Below are 23,518 nucleotides of genomic sequence, written 5' to 3' on the forward strand. Positions count from 1 at the left end.
TAAGTACCACAGTAAAGTTAGCGCAAAGAGGATAATTCTTTGTTCTAATGTAAAATTAAAACCTGAAAGAGTAAACAGTGTGACAGCTGAAACATTCTCCATCATCACCAAAATCAGTATCCAGAAACATAAGCCTTACCCATTTCAGCACATACACTTACACAAGAGAAGAGCTTCTGTCACTGTAGTGGCTGCACTGTCCATTTAATAGTTGTCCTGAAAACAACAAAAGGGCCTTGGAAACCAAACAGACCAATCACTGAAATGTTGCCACCACCGTGGGAAATATTCAGCTCGGAAAAACAAGAAGTACAAATTAAACTTTGTTTCATTATATGAATTACTGATCACCTAAATATTCCATCCTGTGCACAAACAGAAAGTTAGCCGTGATGTAAGAGCCCATTTGTTTTGCTCTTAGTTGCGGATGCTTTAGTGTGGCATCTAAAAACTTTAAAAGTTGTCTTTAGACATATCAAAAACAAACTGGTTTCTGGTGCAAAATTATTTTTATTTGAGCTACTGTCAATTGAATTGAATAAGATACAGCAGAAATACAGCTTACTGTGTTAGTGATTTATGCAATCATGAAAGGGTCATTCACACTTTACACCTGCTCACTTTGTTCCCCTGTCCCTTTGTATTATTATCGCATGCAAAGTGGCACATGCTAACATTAGGGAAAACTATGATCTTGGTTGGCAATTGTTAATTTTGACGATATTGGTGGCAACAACTCGTTCAAAACAACAATGATGGCTCCTAAAATATTAGCTCAGATGCTAGAATTGTATGGGTGTGACGAGACCCTCATGAGACATCACGATACGAACTATTGAGTTCACGAGAACAAGACAAGTTTTAACTTGAAATGTTTTATTGATTTTGATTTTAGCAGTGAGCAGTGGTGCTGCTGCAAGTTTATTGTTCACTATATTATTTATTATATATATTGTCACATTTTAATATTGCAAGATCTTGTGGGACGATAACTCATCACACCCCTATAAAATAGTATCAATTTTATCAAAACTGGAAAGTTTTTCTTCATTGGGAGAAGAGAAAAAATCTTTTCTCTCTTATCCTGAATGACTTTGCCGAGAGTTTGAAAGACAGATGTCATCAAATCACCTTCTGTAAAACAAAGCATCTGACGAGTCAGATTAATTTTTTCCACTGTGGTAGCTGAGGAACATCTTCTGCTGGAGGTTGGCACTTATTTCTCTAAGTAAGTAATTTTAGGGATGATACGGTACATCAGCTCCTTCAAAAATAAAAGATTATAGTATTAGAATGCAATATCCCTTCCACTACTACTACATACTTTAATTTCTAATTTCTAAATATATATATATATATATATATATATATATATATATATATATATATATATATATATATATATATATAATTTATATATATATATATATATACATATATATATATATATACATATATATATACATATATATACATATATATATGTATATATATATAATTTATACAGGGAAGTGAACTAGAAACGGACTATTAGGTGTGAAAGTGCCTTTACAAATAAAAGTATGTAGTAGTAGTGGTAGGGATATTGCATTCTAATACTAAAATATTTTATTTTATATATATATATATATATATATATATATATATATATATATATATATATATAAATATATGTACATAGCCCCAATGTAACCAATAACGCTGAGCGAGGCAGCGACTGACCTGAAAGCGAGAATCAGCACAAGATAACCCCAACACCGATTACAACGGCTGAGTGAAGTACCACCTGAAAGTCTCATGGAAAGTGTGAATGCAGTGGTGAGAGCGATCCCTACCACAACGATCACAGAAACAATGAGCTGGTTTACACTTCAGCAGCAGTGCTCCTAGAGATGCTGGGCTATAAGAGCAACCATGGAAGCCATGGGAGAAGTGAGTCAATTGACAGCGGCCCAGAAGATGAGAAAGATGGCGGCGCGCACGGGTGCAGCGGCTCTTAGCTCTCCAACTTGGTGTTTTGTTTTATTACTTTTTTTGAATGTTTTGTTGGACTTTTGCACTGCAGCCATCACATATAGTTGCCAGAACCTAATCGACCTGGGCCTAAGGCACACTCTGTCTGTAACTGGCGACTATCAGCAAAAACACAACTTCCCGGAGGACATCGTGAGACCACCGGGATCTCCGTGGATGGTCATCCCGCCCAGGAAGCGCAGGAAGCAGCGGAGAGAGAGGAAGCAGAAGCGAGGATGCCGGTCGGGCCCAGATGCTAGGCTACGTAAACAACCGCACAGGCCAGCATTACCAAGCCTCTTCATCTCCAACGCCAGATCCATCACCTATAAAATGGACGAACTGGAGCTACAGATGGCAACAACCAGTTTTGTGCGAAACTGCAGCGCTATTGTCATCACGGAAACGTGGCTTCACCCGCTGATTCCCGATGCTGCAGTTGAGCTAGCAGACCGCACGCTACACCGGCAGGACAGAAACGGAGACTCGGGTAAGAGCAGAGGAGGGGGGCTTTGCGTCTCTGTATATAACGAGTGGTGCTGTGACAGCAGGATCATTGACACACACTGTTCTCCTGATCTAGAGGTTCTGGCAGTCTCATGCAGACCTTTTTATCTACCGAGGGAGTTCACTGTAGCCATTGTGATAGCTGTTTACATCCCACCGGATGCTAACGTTAGCACGGCCCTCAGCCTCCTGCTTGCTACCATAAACAAACAGCAGCTCGCCCACCCGGATGGGGTCTTTACCATTGCCGGGGACTTCAATCAAGCGTGTTTAAGGACTGTGCTCCCAAAATTTGTACAATACGTGAATTTTGCCACCAGAGGGGAAAATACTTTGGACCATGTTTACTCTAACATCAAACATTCCTACAGAGCGACACCCCTCCCCCACCTTGCTGGATCTGACCATCTCAGCATGTCCCTCACCCCCACCTACACCACCCTGCTGAGGAATATAAAAAGCCACTAACAAAGACAATAAAAACGTGGCCTGAGGGAGCCCTCTCTCAGCTGCAGGACTGTTTCTCAAGGACAGTATGGGATTTATTCTACAACCATAACCTCAAGGAGCACACTGACACTGTGCTCTCCTACATCAAGAACTGTGTCGACAACGTCACCGTCGAAAAAAGGGTCAGGGTCTTTCTGAACCAGAAGCCCTGGATGAACAGTGAAGTCCAGTCCCTCCTAAAAAACCGTAACACCGCCTTCAAGTCAGGGGACAGGGCCCTGAACAGTGTGGCCAGGTCAGACCTGAAAAGAGGCATCAGGGAGGCCAAGGCGGCTTTTAAGACGAAGATTGAAGACCACTTCGCTGTGAATGACCCCAGAAATACCACAGTCTGTCAGACTTGGCCCCCACATCTCCTCAGCAATCACCCTCAGCACAGGCTCTCCACAGGGATGCGTATTGAGTCCCCTTCTGTTCACCCTATACACACACGACTGCTCCCCAACCCATCTCTCAAACACCTTCATCAAGTTTGCCAACGACACCACGGTGGTCGGGCTCATCTCAGGGGGAGACGAGTCCGACTACAGGGACGAGGTAAACAGACTGACGACGTGGTGTTCAGTAAACAACCTCCAACTGAACACCACTGTTACGTACAGTGTTCTGTACGTCATTTATGTTATACATGTTATAGGCCTACATGTATAGTGTTCTGTTTTGTGTAGTATGTTTGTGTTGTTGTTCTGTCTCCTCCTCCTGTTTTCATTCTCCAAATTCTCAGATGTGCACACCTGGTCCCAATCACCAAATCACCACACCTGGTCCCAATCACCAAATCACCACACCTGTTCCAGATCTCCCATCAACCATTCCCCTTTAAATAGTCGTGTTTGTTTGTCAGTGGAGGAGTGCTTTGGTTTGAGCTGTGGCAGAGCTTTGGTTGAGCGCTGCTGGCTTGTTTTTTGGAGTGTATTTTGCTAGTGTTTACTAGTGGTTGCGAGTGCTTGTGAGTGCTTGGCTTCTTTGTTAGTTTATTGTCTTTGTTAATTCTTTTGTTGTGCGCACAGGGTCACTAAGGATAGGTAAGATACCCCGGGGTTTACATATTTCATACACGTAGGTTTACCTGTTGTTAATGCCCTAGGTTAGAGTGAGCACCACCCACTGTACTTTTGGGTGCAAAGCACCTGTCAATGGGGGGGTGGGTTTTGTTATGTTCTTTTATTTGGTGCCACTGACAGTCCTTGTTGATCCCTGTGTTGCCTTTTTGTAAATAAACACTTTATATTGAATTCACCTTATTGTCCTGGATTTTGTGTGACTGCACCCTCACTTGCCCAAACCTGTTGCCCTTATGTTGCGTCCTACTCCGAGCCATCAGGGGGCGTAACATAAAATGGGGGCTCGTCCGGGATCCTTGATCCTTTTAAGCAACGGGTTTGATGAGTGTTGGTGTGCAGTGCACACGTCAAGTAGGCTGGTAGTGCTGGTAAAGTTTTGGCTTAAGGCTATTTGAGAAAAAATGAGTACCTTTGATCTTGAGGGTTTTCTTAGTGATCCTTCTGTGGATCAGATTGATCGCTGCAGAAAAAAAGATTTGTATGCCATTGCGGCACATTTTTCATTTGAAGCATCAGCAAGTCTGCTTAAAGCAGAATTGAAAGAAGCTGTGATACAGATGTTAGTACACAAAAAAGTGCTTGGTACTGGCAGCGGTGCGACTGCTAGTGAGCCTACTATTTCCCCATCCTTGTCTTCTAGCTCAAAGAAGGAGAGCAGGGAGGAAGAGGTAGTTGAGAGAGGGCTGGTTGAGGATGAGCCAGTTCCTGTAGATACCGACTCTAATGTGGAGTTAAAGCCTCCTCGTACTGTGCCCCGATTCTCTCCGTTTTCCTTACCTAGGGTAAGTGATGATGCCCGCCATAGGCTACGCATAGCGCGTTTGCAACTGGAGGCTGAGAAAAAAAATAGAGACGCCGAATACAGTCACAAGTTGGCTATTCGAAAGATGGAGCTAGAGATGGAGGCGGACACCGCCAACAGAAAAATTGAATTAGAGATAGCTGCAGAAAAAGAGGTTAAGCTTAAGCGCCTAGAACTGGAAGCTGTGAGTTTGGCTCAATCACCTGGTCATAGGTCCACACATTCTGATCCCTCCGCGCCTACGAGAGGTTTTGAGGTGAGCAGAAATGTTGTTTTGGTACCTCAATTTCGTGAGGCGGAAGTAGATGTCTATTTTACTGCTTTTGAGCGGGTTGCCACCTCACTGAAATGGCCAAAAGAGGTCTGGTCGATACTGCTTCAGTGTAAACTGACAGGTAAGGCCCAGGAAATTTTAGCTACACTTTCTCTAGAAGAGAGTATGTGTTATGAAACGATCAAGACAGCTGTGCTTCGTGCCTACGAACTAGTGCCTGAGGCATATAGACAGAAGTTTAGAACTTTTAAAAAAATGTCTAATAAAACCTTTGTTGAGTTCGCCCGCGAGAAGGAGACCTTGTTTAATCGATGGTGCAAGGCAAGCAACGCGATTAATTTTAACACTCTGTCACAATTGGTTCTCATTGAAGAGTTCAAGAATAGTCTGCCTGATCGTATTGTGACATATCTCAATGCGCAAAAGGTAGGGACATTAGCGGAGGCTGCTGTGCTTGCCGATGAGTTTGTTTTATCGCACAAACAAACTTTTGTGAGTCCCCGATATGAGAGTAGGTCTTTTACTCCTTCTGCCTCGGCTAGAATGCCGTCTAGTCCTCCACGTCCATTGCCACTCCGCTCCACTGAGGAACGAGAGTGTTTCTATTGTCACCAAACAGGTCACGTAAAGAATGACTGTTTTATGTTAAAACGCAAGCTGTCACAGCCAAGCAAACGACCAAAAGAGGTTTTGTTAGTGCAAACGTTGGTGGGTCCAGTGTCCCTAGCCCCGGAGATGGAGGGTGACAATCTGGAACCCTGTTATGAACCGTTCATGTTGGACGGGTTGGTTTCTCTCAGCGCAAATGCGTTGAACCAGTGTCCAGTGCGTATCCTCAGAGATACTGGCGCAGCACAGTCATTTATATTAATGGATGTGTTACCTTTTAGTAATGACTCTTTAAGTGGCTCTAGTGTGCTAGTGCAAGGGATTGAAATGGGGTTTGTGTCTGTGCCTCTCCATGAGATACATTTATCCTGTGACTTAGCAAATGGAGTGTTTAAAGTGGGTGTGCGCCCGTCTTTGCCTGTTAGAGGCGTCACATTTCTGCTAGGGAATGACATCGCTGGTGGCAAAGTGATGCCAGTTTTAGAAGTTCTAGAACGACCTGAGATTTTGCAGCCTGATGTGATGGCTCAGGACTTCCCTGAAGTGTTCCCTGTGTGTGTGGTCACACGTGCTCAAGCACGTAGTTTGGGTGAAGTAGTTGGTTTGTCGGATACTCTGTTCGCGACTGAGTTGACCGGCCAGACTGTTTCTCCACCTGTGTTTCCTCAGTCTTCTGCTGAGCCGAGTGTCCAGCCTAAGGTTCAATGTGATACTTCCACCAAAGAGACAACTAGTTTGCCTATGATAAGAAGTAATCTTATTGCTGCTCAGAAAGAGGATGTGACTTTAGCGAAGTGTTTTGATGCGGCTCTTGCTCCAGAGAGCGCTAAAAATAAAGACAGTGATTATTTTGTTGAAAATGATCTCTTGATGCGGAGATGGAAGTCTTGCGCTGAGTTGAATAATGAGTGGACTAATGTCTTTCAAATTGTTGTACCTACACCGTACCGACAGTCCGTTTTATCTCTGGCTCATGAACATCTCTGGTCTGGTCATCTAGGGATTACAAAAACCTATGACCGAGTGTTGCGACAGTTCTTCTGGCCAGGTTTGAAGCGAGATGTGTCGTTGTTTTGCCGTACATGCCATGTATGTCAGGTCACGGGGAAGCCTAATCAGGTTATAAAGCCCGCGCCTCTTCACCCGGTCCCAGCTATAGGTGAACCATTTGAGCATGTACTTGTGGATTGTGTTGGCCCTCTGCCAAAAACGAAATCCGGTAACCAGTTCCTGTTGACCATAATGTGTGTAGCTACCCGGTACCCTGAGGCTATCCCTCTTAGGAGCATAACAGCCCAGTCAGTAGTAAAGGCCCTGATCAAGTTCTTTTCTACTTTCGGCCTCCCTAAGATTGTGCAAACCGATCAAGGTACCAACTTCCTTTCTGGGATTTTTGAGCAGGTTTTAACATCACTGTCTATCTCACACAGGATCTCGAGTGCTTATCACCCGGAGTCACAGGGCGCGCTCGAAAGATGGCATCAGACGTTCAAGTCAGTGTTGCGAAAATACACTATCGAGAGTGGTAGGGAATGGGATGAAGGAGTCCCTTTGGCTTTATTTGCGGTTAGGGAAATAGTGCAAGAGTCACTAGGATTTAGTCCAGCAGAGCTGGTGTTTGGTCACACAGTGAGAGGCCCGTTAAGGATGTTGAGAGACCAGTTAACTGGCGAGAGTTCGCCCATCCAGCGAAACGTTCTGACCTACGTGAGTCGCTTCAGAGAACGACTGCACGAGGCTTGCAGTATCGCTAGGGAGAGTCTCTCTGTTGCACAACAGGGTATGAAGTGGCATTTCGATAAGAAAGCACTTCCACGGTCTTTTAATGCAGGTGACTTGGTTTTAGTGTTGCTGCCCATTCCAGGTAGTTCAATGAGTGCACGATTTTCAGGACCGTACACTATTGACAGTAGTTTGAGTGAGACTGATTATGTTGTCAGAACCCCTGATAGAAGGAGGAAAACCAGAGTGTGTCACATTAACATGTTAAAAAAGTACTACACTAGAGGCGACGCTCAGCCTGAGACACACAGTGCGCCTCGTGTAGCCACTGTTGCGGCTGCGGTGTCAGTAGCTGTGAGCCCTACTGCAGTGAATGATGAGGATGGCCTGAGTTTGCGCAATGCCCAGCAACAGACCCCTCGGTTGGCAAACTCCGAAATGTTGTTAAAACTACCGTCTTTAATGCATCATTTAAGAAGGGAACAGGAAGCTGACCTACTCTGCCTTATCTCTGAGTTCCCCTGTCTGTTTGGAGATGTGCCTACCCGCACCACGGTGTTAGAGCACGACATAGAGGTGGGTGATTCCAGACCAATTAAACAGCACCCATACAGAGTAAATGCTTTCAAAAGATCTCTGATAAAAAAAGAAGTTGATTATTTATTGGAACATAATTTAGCACAGCCCAGCTCTAGCCCATGGAGTTCTCCGTGCTTATTAGTTCCAAAGCCTGACGCTACTGTCCGATTCTGTACAGATTATCGGAAGGTAAACCATGTAACTGTACCTGACTCTTTTCCTATGCCCCGCGTGGATGATTGCGTGGATACCATAGGATCAGCTCGATTTGTCACAAAGTTAGACCTATTGAAAGGTTATTGGCAAGTTCCCCTTTCACCACGGGCTTCTGCCATCAGTGCTTTTGTGACTCCAGATCATTTTCTACAGTATTCCGTGATGGCTTTCGGGATGCGAAACGCACCGGCCACTTTCCAGAGGTTGGTGAACATTGTATTTAGTGGTGTGCCTAACTGTACTGCATATTTGGATGATGTGGTAATACACTCGTCAGAGTGGCCTGATCATGTGGATTCGCTCAGAACCGTGTTTCAACGACTGGCTGATGCGTCTCTGACATTGAACCTCGCAAAATGTGAGTTTGGGAAGGCGACGGTGACCTACTTGGGTAAACAGGTGGGCGGAGGCCAAGTGCGTCCCTTGGAGGCCAAGATCGCAGCTATTACGTCTTTCCCAGTACCCACCACTCGGCAAGAGTTACGCCGATTCCTCGGAATGACAGGTTACTATAGAGGGTTCTGTAGGAACTTCTCTTCTGTTGCAGCCCCAATGACTGACTTGATCAGTCCATTGGTTAAGTTTGTATGGTCAGATAGGTGTCAAATCGCCTTTGAATGTTGCAAAGCGTTATTGTGTAATGCCCCAGTACTGAGTGCTCCTGATTTTAATAAACCGTTTGCCATCGAAGTCGATGCGAGCTGTATTGGTGCTGGTGCAGTTTTAACTCAGATGGATTCTGAGGGTTTGGTCCACCCTGTAGGTTTCTTTTCAAAGAAATTTAATAGTAGCCAAATGCGCTACTCTACAATAGAGCAGGAGACGTTGGCTTTGCTGCTCGCACTCCAATTTTTCGAGGTGTATGTTGGGTCCAGTGCGGAGCCTGTGGTGATTTACACAGACCACAATCCACTGGTGTTTTTGCATCGCATGCATAACCAAAACCAGCGACTTATGCGTTGGTCTTTGGTTATCACGAATTACAACCTGGTGATCCACCACAAAAAGGGCACCGAGAATGTATTTGCAGATGCTCTGTCTCGGGTGTAACTAGTGTGGGTCAGTAGTTACTGGGGGCAATTTTGATTGATTTTGATTTTTGTACTATTAAAGTTGTGTTTACGGGATGGTTTGAGGTATCAGCCATGGGCTGACTCTTTATGGGGGGGAGTGTTACGTACAGTGTTCTGTACGTCATTTATGTTATACATGTTATAGGCCTACATGTATAGTGTTCTGTTTTGTGTAGTATGTTTGTGTTGTTGTTCTGTCTCCTCCTCCTGTTTTCATTCTCCAAATTCTCAGATGTGCACACCTGGTCCCAATCACCAAATCACCACACCTGGTCCCAATCACCAAATCACCACACCTGTTCCAGATCTCCCATCAACCATTCCCCTTTAAATAGTCGTGTTTGTTTGTCAGTGGAGGAGTGCTTTGGTTTGAGCTGTGGCAGAGCTTTGGTTGAGCGCTGCTGGCTTGTTTTTTGGAGTGTATTTTGCTAGTGTTTACTAGTGGTTGCGAGTGCTTGTGAGTGCTTGGCTTCTTTGTTAGTTTATTGTCTTTGTTAATTCTTTTGTTGTGCGCACAGGGTCACTAAGGATAGGTAAGATACCCCGGGGTTTACATATTTCATACACGTAGGTTTACCTGTTGTTAATGCCCTAGGTTAGAGTGAGCACCACCCACTGTACTTTTGGGTGCAAAGCACCTGTCAATGGGGGGGGTGGGTTTTGTTATGTTCTTTTATTTGGTGCCACTGACAGTCCTTGTTGATCCCTGTGTTGCCTTTTTGTAAATAAACACTTTATATTGAATTCACCTTTTGTCCTGGATTTTGTGTGACTGCACCCTCACTTGCCCAAACCTGTTGCCCTTATGTTGCGTCCTACTCCGAGCCATCAGGGGGCGTAACAACCACAAAAACAAAAAAAACTGGTACTGGACTTCAGAAAGGGCAGAGCGGACCCAGCCCCCCTTTACATCCACGGGGACTGTGTGGAAAGGGTCCACTCCATCAGGTTCCTGGGTGTGCAGATGGCCGATGACCTCTCCTGGATTGCAAACACCACGGCGGTGGTTAAACAAAGCCCAGCAGCGTCTCCACTTCCTGAGGGTGCTCAGGAGAAATAACCTGGAGGAGAAGCTGCTGGTGATGTTCTACAGAGCCGCCATAGAGAGCATCCTGACGTACTGCATCACAGCGTGGTATGCAGGGTGCTCAGCCGCAGACAGGAAGGCGCTGCAGAGGGTCATCAACACAGCCCAGAAAATCACCGGGTGCCCTCTGCCCAGCCTGGAGGACATTGCCAGCTCTCGCTACCTCAGCAGAGCTGAAAACATTATCAAGGACTCCTTCCACCCCAGCAACCACCTGTTTGACCTGTTACCCTCAGGCCGACGCTACAGGTCACAAAAATCACGGACAAACAGACTCAGAGATAGCTTCTTTTCTAGAGCTATCACTGCAGTCAATAACAAAAAATAGAACAACGAAACAAACTACCTCAAATGTTACAAATATTGATCACGTTGATCAGATTTAAAATTTAGAATTTAAATAACTTGAAACAAAAGCCACTTTAAACTGAAAAAAGCCAATTTAAAATTCTTGTGCAATAATAACATGCTCCACTGTTTATACTGTTCCCCATCTGTTTATACTGTTCCCCATCTGTTTATACCGTTCACATTATTATATTGTTTATACTATATTGTGTTTTTATTGCTTATATTATACTTTGCTCATTGTTTTATTATATATTCTTTTCTAAAATATACCAAGGGCTTGTATGATCAAGCAACGATTAGGCTCATAGAATGTCCCTGCATCCATTGACTGTGAATTGAAGTAAATGTTCATAAACATTGACCAGGAACACATTACAAGTCCTTCATTCAGCACAATACTGTGCTATAGTACAGCCTAATTGCACAACATTTCCCTGAGGAATCAAATGCCCCTGAGGTAAACGGTATGCAGTGCAGGATTTAAAATGTCAAAATAGCTGCTAATATGTCTACGGTTAGACATATTAAGGTTCTCACAGAAGGGATCTTTGGCAGCATTCCACAAAACTTGGGACCCACTTTAGGCTTTTTTTATTAATAGTCTTACTGTGACTCCTGATGATGCTGAGGACACTTCCTAAGGAGAGACCCCCCCTTCTTTCTTTAATTACTCTATTTAGTTTTACTATTATTTACAGTTTTAATTTTATTTTGTCTCATTGTACCTTAATTACCTACTTATGTTATATGTTATTGATTTATCTAGTTATTTACTGTGACTACATCAGAGATGGGTTGTTGGGAGGGATAGTGTTATTCATGTTGGGGTTTTTTGTTTTTGTTTTTCACCTTAAAGCAGACGCTCTGACGAAGTATGCAACTGTCTGCATAAATTGAACGAAGACATTTGAAAAAAATAAAATAAAATGATCCTATGAAAGACATGTCATTTAACCAATTGCTAGATAATCCAAAACATTTGAAAACTCTCAAAGCTAATTTAAAACATAAAGTAATTTTGTCTATATTTTCAAAGACAGGGTTTATTTCAGGTCATTTTTTGTAATTAAAGCAATTTTTATTTCACAATGTCCATAATCATCACTTCATAAAGCCATGTCTCCCAGTGACTCTTTAAAGTCATACACTAATCATTTGAAACTCTTTTTTTCAGTCAGTCAAGGTAAATAAATATTCAATCACCTTGTTTTTCTTAGATATGTTTTATTAAATTACAGCAATAAATACAGTGGAAATGTGTTCTTTTAATTGATCAACAGAAAAAATAGACTTTAATATACTATTTTAAATTAATCTCTACACATTGATCAGTTTGCAGATTAAAACAAGTACTTGCATTCAGTATTCTCCCTCTTTACTATGACACATCAATGCTGCAGCCAGTTTGACAGTAATGATGAAAGAGAGTCTAGATCAGACTGACCTCTTATTTCTTTCAGGTCTTTTAGTAACGATTTGAACATGAAAACATGTTTAACACACATTTTCTAATTTCTGGTAACTTCAGGCCATACACAAGAGGATTCAAAATGGGAGGAATGAAAACAAACTCAAGTGATAAAATTATTGCTAAAAAGGGATTAAGCTCTTCAAGATTAATCCTGCTGAGAACAACATCACAAAAAACAGTAATAGAATAATTGACAAATGTGACAATGTGTGGCAAACAGCTTTGTATGACTTTGCTTTTGAAGTCTGAGGACTGTTTCCTACAAATGAGAAAAATGCGTAAATATGTATACAGGACAAAAGCCAGGGGAAGAAAGACTGTGCTCGTGGACACAAACATACCAACAATATTATTGATCACAACACTAACACATGACAATTTTACAACAGGCCAGTTGGCACAAAATACCTTCGGTATCTTATTGCCACACAATGGAAGTCTGGAAGCCATATAAACACAGGCAAAAACAGAAAAGCCTGGATAGATCAATGCGAAGGCAATCAACTTAGACACCATCTTGGAGGTTATTTTGCTGTGGTAATGTAAAGGTTGACAAACAGCAACATACCGATCATAGGCCATAATGCCTAAAAGTGTAAGCTCATAGGATGCATAAGTGTAAATGACATAGATCTGAATGAAACAAGCTGATCGTGGGATCAACTGAGTATTGGACAGAAGGTCTCTCAGAAATCTGAAGAAGAACCCAGCAGAGCCGTACACAGAGTTAATGGAAAGACACATAATAAATATATAAATGGGTTTATGTAAAGTTTTCTCTCGCAATATCACCACTATTATGACAACATTAGCTGAGATTATTAAAGCAAACAACAGGAGACACAGGACAAAGGATGGGTAGCGGTACTTGCCTATGTTCATAAACATGGTGAGGTTAAAATAAGGTGGATAAGTATCGTTTTCCATTTACCCCATAAACAGTATCAGAGATTGTTTGGTGAAAACAAACAATTCTACAGCTGGATCCTGTCAACAGTTACAATGAAGCTGCAAATCCTTCTTACCTGTTTAGTCACAGGTTGGTTTTGACATCAATTTAGGGAGTGACAGGTGTATGGAAAACACTGAACCAAATGAGAGAAAAGAGTGATAAATTATGCCAGTAAGTAAGAAACATGTATTCATAATCAACACCAAGTAAAAAAGATATGCATGTTAAACCAGAATGGATAGAGTTTCAGTTATATGTATGCTGTATAAATCCAGAGGATTTTTACCTGTGCTCTAAGATCTTCATGCTGTCTGTGTTTGGTCTGTGGCAGCCTCTTTACTTGTCACGCATAATTATATCAGCGCAGTCGACAATCCATGGGGAATATAGAATGAAAAACTGACGATCATACTGAGGATTGCTTAAAGGGGATACATCACTATGAGTGTACTGTATATACATTTTCAATAAACTGTCTAATGGAAAAAATCACACCAAAGTTAACAATAATATTCACATGTTACATAATGACTACCGGTTTTCCCACTGAATTCTACAGGTTAAAATTTGAATGAAGTCTGGGAAATAGCCTCAAATACAATTTCTTGTTTTGTCAAAACACAATGGCTGCACAAGCCACTGCAAGACCATTGTTTTGATTATTACTATGAAGCGATATTCTAGGATTTTATTAGCCAGTATTAAAATGCTTATATGGTATACTTTAAAAGTTGATGTTTAGATTCCATATACTACTTACTGGCAGCTTATAGAAAACAAAGGTTTGCTAATGTACCAGTGATAGAAAGTAACTAAGTACATTTACTGTACAATTTACAGGTTTTTGTACTTTACTTTTGGTTTTCCATTGTACACCAATTTATAATTTTTGTCCGCTACATTTCAGAGGAAATATAATACTTTTTACCCCACTATAAAATGTATTCGGGGACTTTAGTTTACAGATACTGATTAATGAAACAAAATATTATCAACAAATGAAAAAAGCATATATAGTTATACTCCAGGTTCGCTAACTACGTTGTTGGTGCTTCATTTTATGTGTAGGGACTCTTCTCATGCTGCTGCGGAGGTTTGGTGTTATTTTGAACATTATTAGTGGTTAAAAAAGTCATTTTAATGCCTTCACCGTACTGCCCGAGCTAATCAGTATTTCTACATGAATAGTTCATACGCAAAAAAAAACCCTGGCTCAATTTAATGTATGTAATTGCCGAAAAAGATCATGGAATGATTTTGGACTGTAATTAAACTTTAACTCCCGAAAAATATCTCCCTATGTTTGTTTTCCTAACTAACGTTAACTTTACTCCTAAATTTTCAGTTGTTTTGTTTAGTTTAGCGCTGTTCCATTCACAAGGCACATTGATATGGTTGTATGAAAGGTCACGACATAGTGTTCACGGGAAATGTAGGATTAGTTCTATAAGAAGTGTTACGAGATAAAGATTACGTTTAAAAGACAAACACACAAAAAAAAACACTGTTCTTTAACTGGTATGTGAAGAGTCTGTCACAGATTGCGATGAACTGTACGAATGGGGATAACGAACGACACTTTCTAACTCTCCTTGTTAACATGCATGGAGATACAATAGGTTTTTAATGCTAAACATTATGGACATTGTTGGGTGAATTTAAAAAAGGGAGCTTGAGGGAGAAATTCAAATCTGTCATATTTTCACAACTGCACACAGCTGGTCAATCACTGCGTAAAGTGGGGGTCATTTTTGTAAAGATTCAGACAGATATAGCCGCATATTATTTTGATGACATAAAGATGGTTTCAGAGGCTGTTAGATGATATGACAATCACTTAAATTGAAGCTTACTGAGGCATATTCAGTGCCCTGGTGACTATATAGAGCAGAAGCCAGAGTATGTTGTAGGATTAATTCAAAATAAATGACAAAGTTCATTGTGATCCTCAAAGCAATTTCAGTCAAAAATAACTGGACTGGTTGTTTGTCTAGGAAGACGTTTCACCTCTCATTCAGGAGGCTTCATCAGTTCATGTACGCATCTGACCAGGCAGGGACTGTTCCAACTATCTGGTGTGGAGATCCAGGTATTTAACCTCTCACAAGGCCGATGATGTCACTGGAACCCTTTGTGCTCCAAGTGCCAACGGCCGTCGTTAGAGTGGCAGTCGTTGGTGGGCAGCTGGTTTCGACTTCGTTAGTGCTCCATTGAGTCTGAATGACAGTCGTTGGGGTCACACAGGGCATATTCAGTGCATACGTTGTATGATTAACTCAAAATAAATGACAATGTTCATTGTGATGTCACCATTCACTGATTTTAATAGTTCTGGACAACAGCAGAGGTCTGTGGCAAATGGCTTAGTCCACACATATGTACAGTACACAGGCATTTTTATAAACAGGGTTTTTCCTCCTTCGTTCTTCACTGAAGTGCTGTCAAGAGCATGCCATACCAACAAAGCTTTTACCGGAAGGTTACCTGGCTTCTAAGTTGTGCCGATCGCAACATAGGGCATCCTGACGCCGCTGTTACTCGGCAAAGTGGAAGAGTAACTGTACATTTATGTATTTAAAAAAATCTGGTTTAGAGTAGAAACATAAAAAAGATACATTTATAAAAATACCCATGTAGCCTTTGCTTGGACTATTTACCTAAGTGTGCAATGATTAATCATTTAATAATATAACCAGCCTACAGGCATTAAGGAAGAGTTTCTCTCGAAATTACTGATTATCAAATAATTGTTCGGACTTGTAAACATGTGACGATGACTAAGACTTTATATATAATGCAATTTCGTTGACGAATAAAAACAAGACGAAATGTCTCTTCCTTTTTCGTTGACGAAAACAAGACGAAATAACGTTGTTTCGTCTCGTTTAGTCACGTTATTGTTATTATTATTATCTTGAAGTTTTCTCCCAGTCTCGCGTCTTGGCAACGTCACTTCCTCAATCCCCACACGCACATTATTTAGATTCTGAAGCTGCCGCTGCTGTGGGTCAGCGTTAACGTTAGAGTTAGCGTTAACGACAACTAAAGAAACATGAGAACAAAATGTGACACCAGCCGGGGCCCGTGTTTGAGAGGAAAAGAAGAAAGCCTTTAATTACATAGATGTGGAAAGCAAAACGGAATGTGTTGTGGAAAAAAAGAGATAAATGCAGCCAAAAAATCAGAGGAAAAAACACCACGGATCTTAAGAGACACCTCAGGGCCCAGTATTTCAAAATTTGTAATCTGGATCAGAATAATCCGGATAATGAAATCCTCCTTTTCTCAGTCATGGATCACGGTGATCCTGCTGACTTTATCTGAGTATTTCAAAACACAGGCAGGGTGGATCACCGTGATCCCTACCTGGCCGGATACGGATTTCCCAATCTCAAGTCTCCGCCTCCGGGATCTGAAACATGGTGGACTACTTCATGAAAGGAGTAGCAGAGAGCCGACTTTCACGTCAAAAGTGTAAGTTAACCGTCGTCTATTGTGTAGCGGTTTTAATACCATACGAACGGCAACCAACACATCATGCAAGCCAACTATTTGAATTGTCACCTTATTAAAAGCAGGCCGTGGCGATCTCTAATTGAGACGCGGCCGTGCTAACGGGAGCTAACGCGGCTCCATTGACTTGTGTGTTAAGCAGCTAGCGGGCTATCATTAGCGGCTATCATTAGCGTCACGTCATTTGCAACACGGCAGATTTACAGTATAAGCAGGCTGCATTGTGTACAGACCTGCTCAGTGCTTAGAAAACACAACGCAACACAGTTTGAGTATTAACTACAAGGTTTGTTCAGAAGGTTCAGAATGCTACAGTAGCCTAATGCTGGTGATGATATCATGTTTTTGTGTAGGCTACATAAACACAATTTGGGATTGTGGATTAAGATACTCATACACCTTCTACCTTCAGAGTCCACTCACAGCCATGGACCACTCAGCTACAACAGGGTGAGTGCTGGAAATCCTTGAAAATGCTTTAATTGTATTGATACATTTAAGACTTTCAAGTAATTGGAGTTTGAATAAAGTGCTTGAAACTGCTTAAATTTGTAATGGCATTACTTTCATGGTATTGGTCAGTGACACAATTAGAAACATTTCTTCATCCTAATTCCTCTCCAACATTGGTGAGAGCTTGTTTTTTTTTGCATTTCACTACACTTTTTTTAAACCTTGGTTTTAGCTTTGCATGTGACCAATAAACTTATCTATCTACCACATCAGGCACGGGGGCGAGAGCCAGAGCCAGCGCCAGCGCCAGAGCGACGGCGACGGAAGAGGCATGCCGGGGATGAGGAAGCCTATGAGAGGCTCCTCAAAATGGAGACCGAAAGGGCAGTCAAACAGACTGAACTGGCCAAACGGCAAATTAAGCTGACGCTGCTTCAGCAAAAAGAGACAGAATTAACAATCAAGCTGTTAGAGAAACAGCTTGACATTTGAAATAGCATGGTCCTTAGTGGTCACATTATTTTTTGTTGGAATAAAACTTTGTTTGGACCCTGCATTCCTTTGTCTTTCTCTGTTTTGGTACATGCAAGTTACAATGTTTGGTGAACTAGAATTTGAGAAATAATTGTAATTTTATTTACAGCAGTTTTACAGTGTGGTCAAAAATTTTACTATGCTTTACATTTTTTGATATTACTTAAATTACTTGTTAGAAGTACAACACTAACACTTAAGTGTAACAAACATCTTGAGTAACAATATCTAGGAGAAGTATGCGCTGAGAGTTTGTCAATCCAAGTCAAATCCACCTCTGAGGTGGGATTCAAATGATCCTGAAATTTTGGTATCAAGTTGATCCAGATATCTGACTTAACTTTTGAAATACCCAAATCAGCCTTTTATCTGGATTCAGGGGAGGATTGGATTACCAGAGCTGAAACCCTGATCTTCAGGATCAGGATTCTCCTGATCTGTGTTGAAATACCCAGTTTTCAGATCAGATCTAGATTTAATCCAATCCGACCAGGATAATCCTGTCAGATCACGTTTGAAATACTGGGCCCAGGGCATCCCATAATGAACTTTAGGTAAGTCAAGACATTAACGTAACGATACTTTCTGTTTTAGAAAGCTCATACGACATGAGGCTACGGTTAATGTGTCGGGTTTTAACGCTAGCTTTGGCGTTAGCCACTGGAGGTGTGTGTGTGTGCGCGCGCGCGGCTAGCGTGTGTGTGTGTGTGTCTGTTTGTGAGAGTGTAAAGTGTGTTTTTAGTTCCTACCTGACTGACTCACTCTATAGGTGCACTAAACTTCCCCTTGTTGACCAAACACTTTCACTAGTTTTGTATTTCACAGAGCAAATAACACTGAACTGAATTTAGCATCAACATAAATTGGATAACTTATTCTAGACCAGGGGCCTGTTTCACAAAGCAGGTTTAGTGAAATCTCCGAGTCTGTTAACCCTGAAATGAGGGAAACTCTGAGTTTTCTGTTTCACAAAGGGAGGTACCTCAAACCAGAGAGAGAGGGGTAACTCTAGCCTGTTTCACAAAGAGAGGTAACTTAACCTCTCGGTCAGTTACCATGGTAACATGCTCTCTCAGCAAACCTTGAGTTTCTCTCTGTCCCCGCCCTCTTTCAGCCACACACGGTGTTTGATTTCCTCATTCATTCAGTCAGCGGGCGAGTTTTGGCGTAGTATAGTTCCGTCTGTTTTTTCAGAAAATCATTGCAAAAATCAGACATTAGAAGTTATATTAGGTGGCGACTATTTCCACTACCATGGCATGTCCTTTTGATAACGATCCCGTGGATGAAGGTGCAGCACTGCTGCACTGAGAATTAAATATTCGTCGGGAGATGACTATCAAACTATTGATTATAGATGTTCTTGCATTTCCAGGCAATTCTCTTTTTGAGCGGTAACGTTTCATATCACAGCAGATATTCTGTGTTGCACTGCGTTTTTTAGCAAAAGGGAGTTTTTTTATACAACGTATAAAAATCATTCAGTAGGCCTATATAGAAGTTATATTAGGTGGTGACTATTTCCACTACCATGGCATGTCCTTTTGATAACGATCCCGTGGATGAAGGTGACGCATTACCGCACAGAGAATTAAATATTCGTTGGGAGATGATTATCAGACCGTGCATAGACGTCCTTAATATACTGCAGCCATAATTACAAAATGAATGAAATGGATCTTTTGAGCAAGTTGAATGTATTTGACTCAGCATTTCCTAAATAAAATCCCAGCTTTTCTTGCAATTCATAGGTTCAAAAGTGTGTGCTTTTAGATGGGTTACCGGTATATAAAATACTCCTATATAGCCTTCTGATCCAGAATATCACCTATAATGCGAGGGGGTGCATTTCACGGCAGGGGTGCTGAATACGGCACAACACCGTTTCACGTCACAGTCCATCTCATCCCTCCTTACATTTCCAACATTAACAACCAAAGTCATGCTCTCACATCCCAGCAGATATTGTGTGTTGCGCTGCGTTTTTTTGCAAATGGGAGTTTTTTATACAACATATAAAACAGCCATTTACGGTAATACTTACTTTACCATGTAAAACATGCTCAAAATGAGGCGTCACCATGAGACAGTGCCGATGTTTTACCTGTTTGAACAATGTTTTTATGTTTCATCTTAAGCTGCTGCCAAGTGCGCTTCTCCCCCGTTGGAATGTACTTAAATTAAATAAATTAATAGGCTCCAACTCAAGCAGTTCCCCCTGTGATATTACTGTGATTGAAACAGGACTACATTTAAACTTACGCACTGACCCGAGCAGCAATGTTCTCCCACGCCGTCTCCCTCTCTTTTGCTGCTGCAGCGTTGTTACACTTACGGTAAAAAACCTGCTCAAACTGGGATCGTATATTTATATCTTGTTTTCTCCGGGTTCTCCGGTTTCCTCCCCCAATCCAAAAGACATGTACGTGTTAAGTTCATTGATGACTCTAAATTGCCCATAGGTGTGAATGGTTGTCTGTCTCTGTTCGTTTCTATGTGCCCTGATCGGGACCCAAGCTTAGAGAGAGGGTCAACCACCTGCGCACCCGCGGAGGGTGAGGAGGTATATATATATATATATATATATATATTTATATATATATATTATATATATATTTTCCCCTGCTGGTCTGGTTCGCTTTCACACATATTCATTGGACCTGGTCCAAATCATTTGATGATGTGCTGAGGTGAAGCAAAATGTGGCTGTACTTCAGCTTAATAAAGGTTTGGAATGAAAAAAGAAAACATAAGAACTTCGCTCATTGGTCAGATGTGTCTGAGGCTGGCATAATAATGTAGATCCTGAACTACTCTCTGATTAGTCAGAATTGCCATGCTGGCAAACGCTGAGAATGTTAACAGAGTGACAGCAGACGATGATTTTGGCGTTGGTCCTCAGGTGCAGACCCAGGTCCGATCACGTTCTCACCACAAACGAACCACACCAGAGTTCATTTGGAAGTGGACCGTGACCTGGCAGAAGAGGTGATCTCGTTTATTTGGTCCACTTCTGTTGCGCATCGAGTACGATCACTGCTTTAGCACCTGCACAAATGAACCATAACAGATGAGGGAACGCAATCAAGTCCAATTTAACCAAACTAAATGAGGCTGGTGTGAAAGCAATCTAAGATTGCACATTTCTTTTTTTGCCCTACTTCTTACTTCCACGCTGCACTTGGTTACAATATGCTGTTTGAAAAACAAATAAATATGCTGTATGATGTGGATTATACTATTGATTATATTAGTAAGAAATTTGGAGTTCACTAGTATGTGTCTGCTTCTTAAACCAGATTCTAGTATGAATTATTCCTCACTGTCACCTTCCTGAAATTCACTGTCCTCACCATCCTAGTATATATGTTTGATCAAGCAACGATTAGGCTCATAGAATGTCCCTGCATCCATTGACGGTGAATATCAGTAAATGTTCATACATTGACCAAGAACTATATTATACATCACATTACAAGTCCTTCATTCAGCACAATACTGTGCTATAGTACATCCTAATTTCACAACATTCCCTGAAGAATCAAATGCCCCCGAGGTCAACGGTATGCAGTGCAGGATTTAAAATGTCCAAATAGCTGCTATTATGGCTACAGTAAGACAAGTTAAGGTTCGCACAGAAGGGATCTTTGACAGCATTCCACAAAACTTGGGACCCTCTGCTGGCTTTTATTAGTAAAAGTCTTACTGTGACTCCTGATGATGCTGAGGACACTTCCTAAGGAGAGACCCCCCCCCCTCTTCTTTCTTTAATTACTTCATTTAGTTTTACTATTATTTACAGTTTTTACTCTATTTTGTCTCATTGTGCCTTTATTATCTACAAACGAGTAAATTACCTAGTTATTTACTGTGACTACATCTGAGATGGGTTGTTGGGAGGGATAGTGTTATTCATGTTGGGGTTTTTTGATTTTCACTTTAAAGCAGACGTTCTGATGAAGTATGCAACTTTTGTACTTTTTTTGCCGGTCTGCAAAAATTGAACAAAGAAATTTGAAAAAAAAAAATAACTTCTGAAATAAATGATCCTATGAAAGACATAAAATTGAACCAACATCTCAAACATTTGAAAACTCTCAAAGCTCATTTAAAACCAAATGTCATTTTGTCTATGTTTTCAAAGACAGGGTCTATATCAGGTCCTTTTTCTATGTCAATAAAGCAATTTTTATTTCACAATGTCCATTATCATCACTTCATAAAGCCATGTCTCCGGCCAGTTTGACAGTAATGATGAAAGAGAGTCTAGATCAGACTGACCTCTTATTTCTTGCAGGCCTTTTAGTAACGATTTGAACATGAAAACATGTTTAACACACATTTTCTAATTTCTGGTAACTTCAGGCCATACACAAGAGGATTCACAATGGGAGGAATGAAAACAAACTCAAGTGATAAAATTATTGCTAAAAAGGGATTAAGCTCTTCTAGATTAATCCTGCTGAGAACAATATCACAAAAAACAGTAATGGAATAATTGATGAATGTGACAAGGTGTGGCAAACAGCTTTGTATGACTTTGCTTTTGAAGTCTGAAGACTGTTTCCTACAAATGAGAAAAATGCGTAAATATGTATACAGGACAAAAGCCAGGGGAAGAAAGACTGTGCTCGTGGTCACAAACATGCCAACAATATTATTGATCACAACACTAACACATGACAATTTTACAACAGGCCAGTTGGCACAAAATACCTTAGGTATCTTATTGCCACACAATGGAAGTCTGGAAGCCATATAAACACAGGCAAAAACAGAAAAGCCTGGATAGATCGATGCGAAGGCAATCAACTTAGACACCATCTTGGAGGTTATTTTGCTGTGGTAATGTAAAGGTTGACAAACAGCAACATACCGATCATAGGCCATAATGCCTAAAAGTGTAAGCTCATAGGATGCATAAGTGTAAATGACATAGATCTGAATGAAACAAGCTGATCGTGGGATCAACTGAGTATTGGACAGAAGGTCTCTCAGAAATCTGAAGAAGAACCCAGCAGAGCCGTACACAGAGTTAATAGAAAGACACATAATAAATATATAAATGGGTTTATGTAAAGTTTTCTCTCGCAATATCACCACTATTATGACAACATTAGCTGAGATTATTAAAGCAAACAACAGGAGACACAGGACAAATGATGGGTAGCGGTACTTGCCTATGTTCATAAACATGGTGAGGTTAAAATAAGGTGGATAAGTATCGTTTTCCATTTACCCCATAAACAGTATCAGAGATTGTTTGGTGAAAACAAACAATTCTACAGCTGGATCCTGTCAACAGTTACAATGAAGCTGCAAATCCTTCTTACCTGTTTAGTCACAGGTTGGTTTTGACATCAATATACGGAGTGACAGGTGTATGGAATACACTGAACCAAATGAGAAAACAGAGTGATAAATTATGCCAGTAAGTAAGAAACATGTATTCATAATCAACACCAAGCAAAAAAGATATGCATGTTAAACCAGAATGGATAGAGTTTCAGTTATATGTATGCTGTATTAATCCAGAGGATTTTTACCTGTGCTCTAAGATCTTCATGCTGTCTGTGTTTGGTCTGTGACAGCCTCTTTACTTGTCACGCATAATTATATCAGCGCAGTCGACAATCCATGGGGAAAATAGAATGAAAAACTGACGATCATACTGAGGATTGCTTAAAGGAGATACATCACTATGAGTGTACTGTATATACATTTTCAAGAAACTGTCTAATGGAAAAAATCACACCAAAGTTAACAATAATATTCACATGTTACATAA

At 41.1% G+C, this 23,518-nt stretch overlaps 2 protein-coding genes and 1 long non-coding RNA gene across 3 annotated transcripts; 1 reads left to right on the top strand and 2 right to left on the bottom strand.

The window, feature by feature from the left end:
- Positions 1-12,272: 12,272 nt before the first annotated feature.
- LOC310953200 (olfactory receptor 51I2-like) lies at positions 12,273-13,205 on the bottom strand (the record flags this gene model as incomplete). Its single annotated transcript, XM_083922159.1, has 1 exon — positions 12,273-13,205. One exon carries the CDS (start codon positions 13,203-13,205, stop codon positions 12,273-12,275), a length of 933 nt encoding a protein of 310 aa, XP_083778285.1.
- A 3,430-nt stretch (positions 13,206-16,635) lies between these two features.
- On the top strand, positions 16,636-17,752 carry LOC310952828. Its single transcript, XR_014593377.1, has 3 exons — positions 16,636-16,704; positions 17,156-17,193; positions 17,470-17,752. It is a non-coding gene; the product is annotated as an uncharacterized lncRNA (long non-coding RNA).
- A 4,280-nt stretch (positions 17,753-22,032) lies between these two features.
- Positions 22,033-22,965, bottom strand: LOC310953202 (olfactory receptor 51I2-like; the record flags this gene model as incomplete). The annotated part of the gene is made up of 1 exon (XM_083922161.1): positions 22,033-22,965. The coding sequence occupies one exon, from the start codon at positions 22,963-22,965 to the stop codon at positions 22,033-22,035; it is 933 nt and encodes a 310-aa protein (XP_083778287.1).
- Between the last annotated feature and the right edge of the window lie 553 nt (positions 22,966-23,518).

This window comes from Echiichthys vipera (assembly GCF_963691815.1).
Source record: "Echiichthys vipera genome assembly, chromosome: 10".
Taxonomy (NCBI): domain Eukaryota; kingdom Metazoa; phylum Chordata; class Actinopteri; order Perciformes; family Trachinidae; genus Echiichthys; species Echiichthys vipera.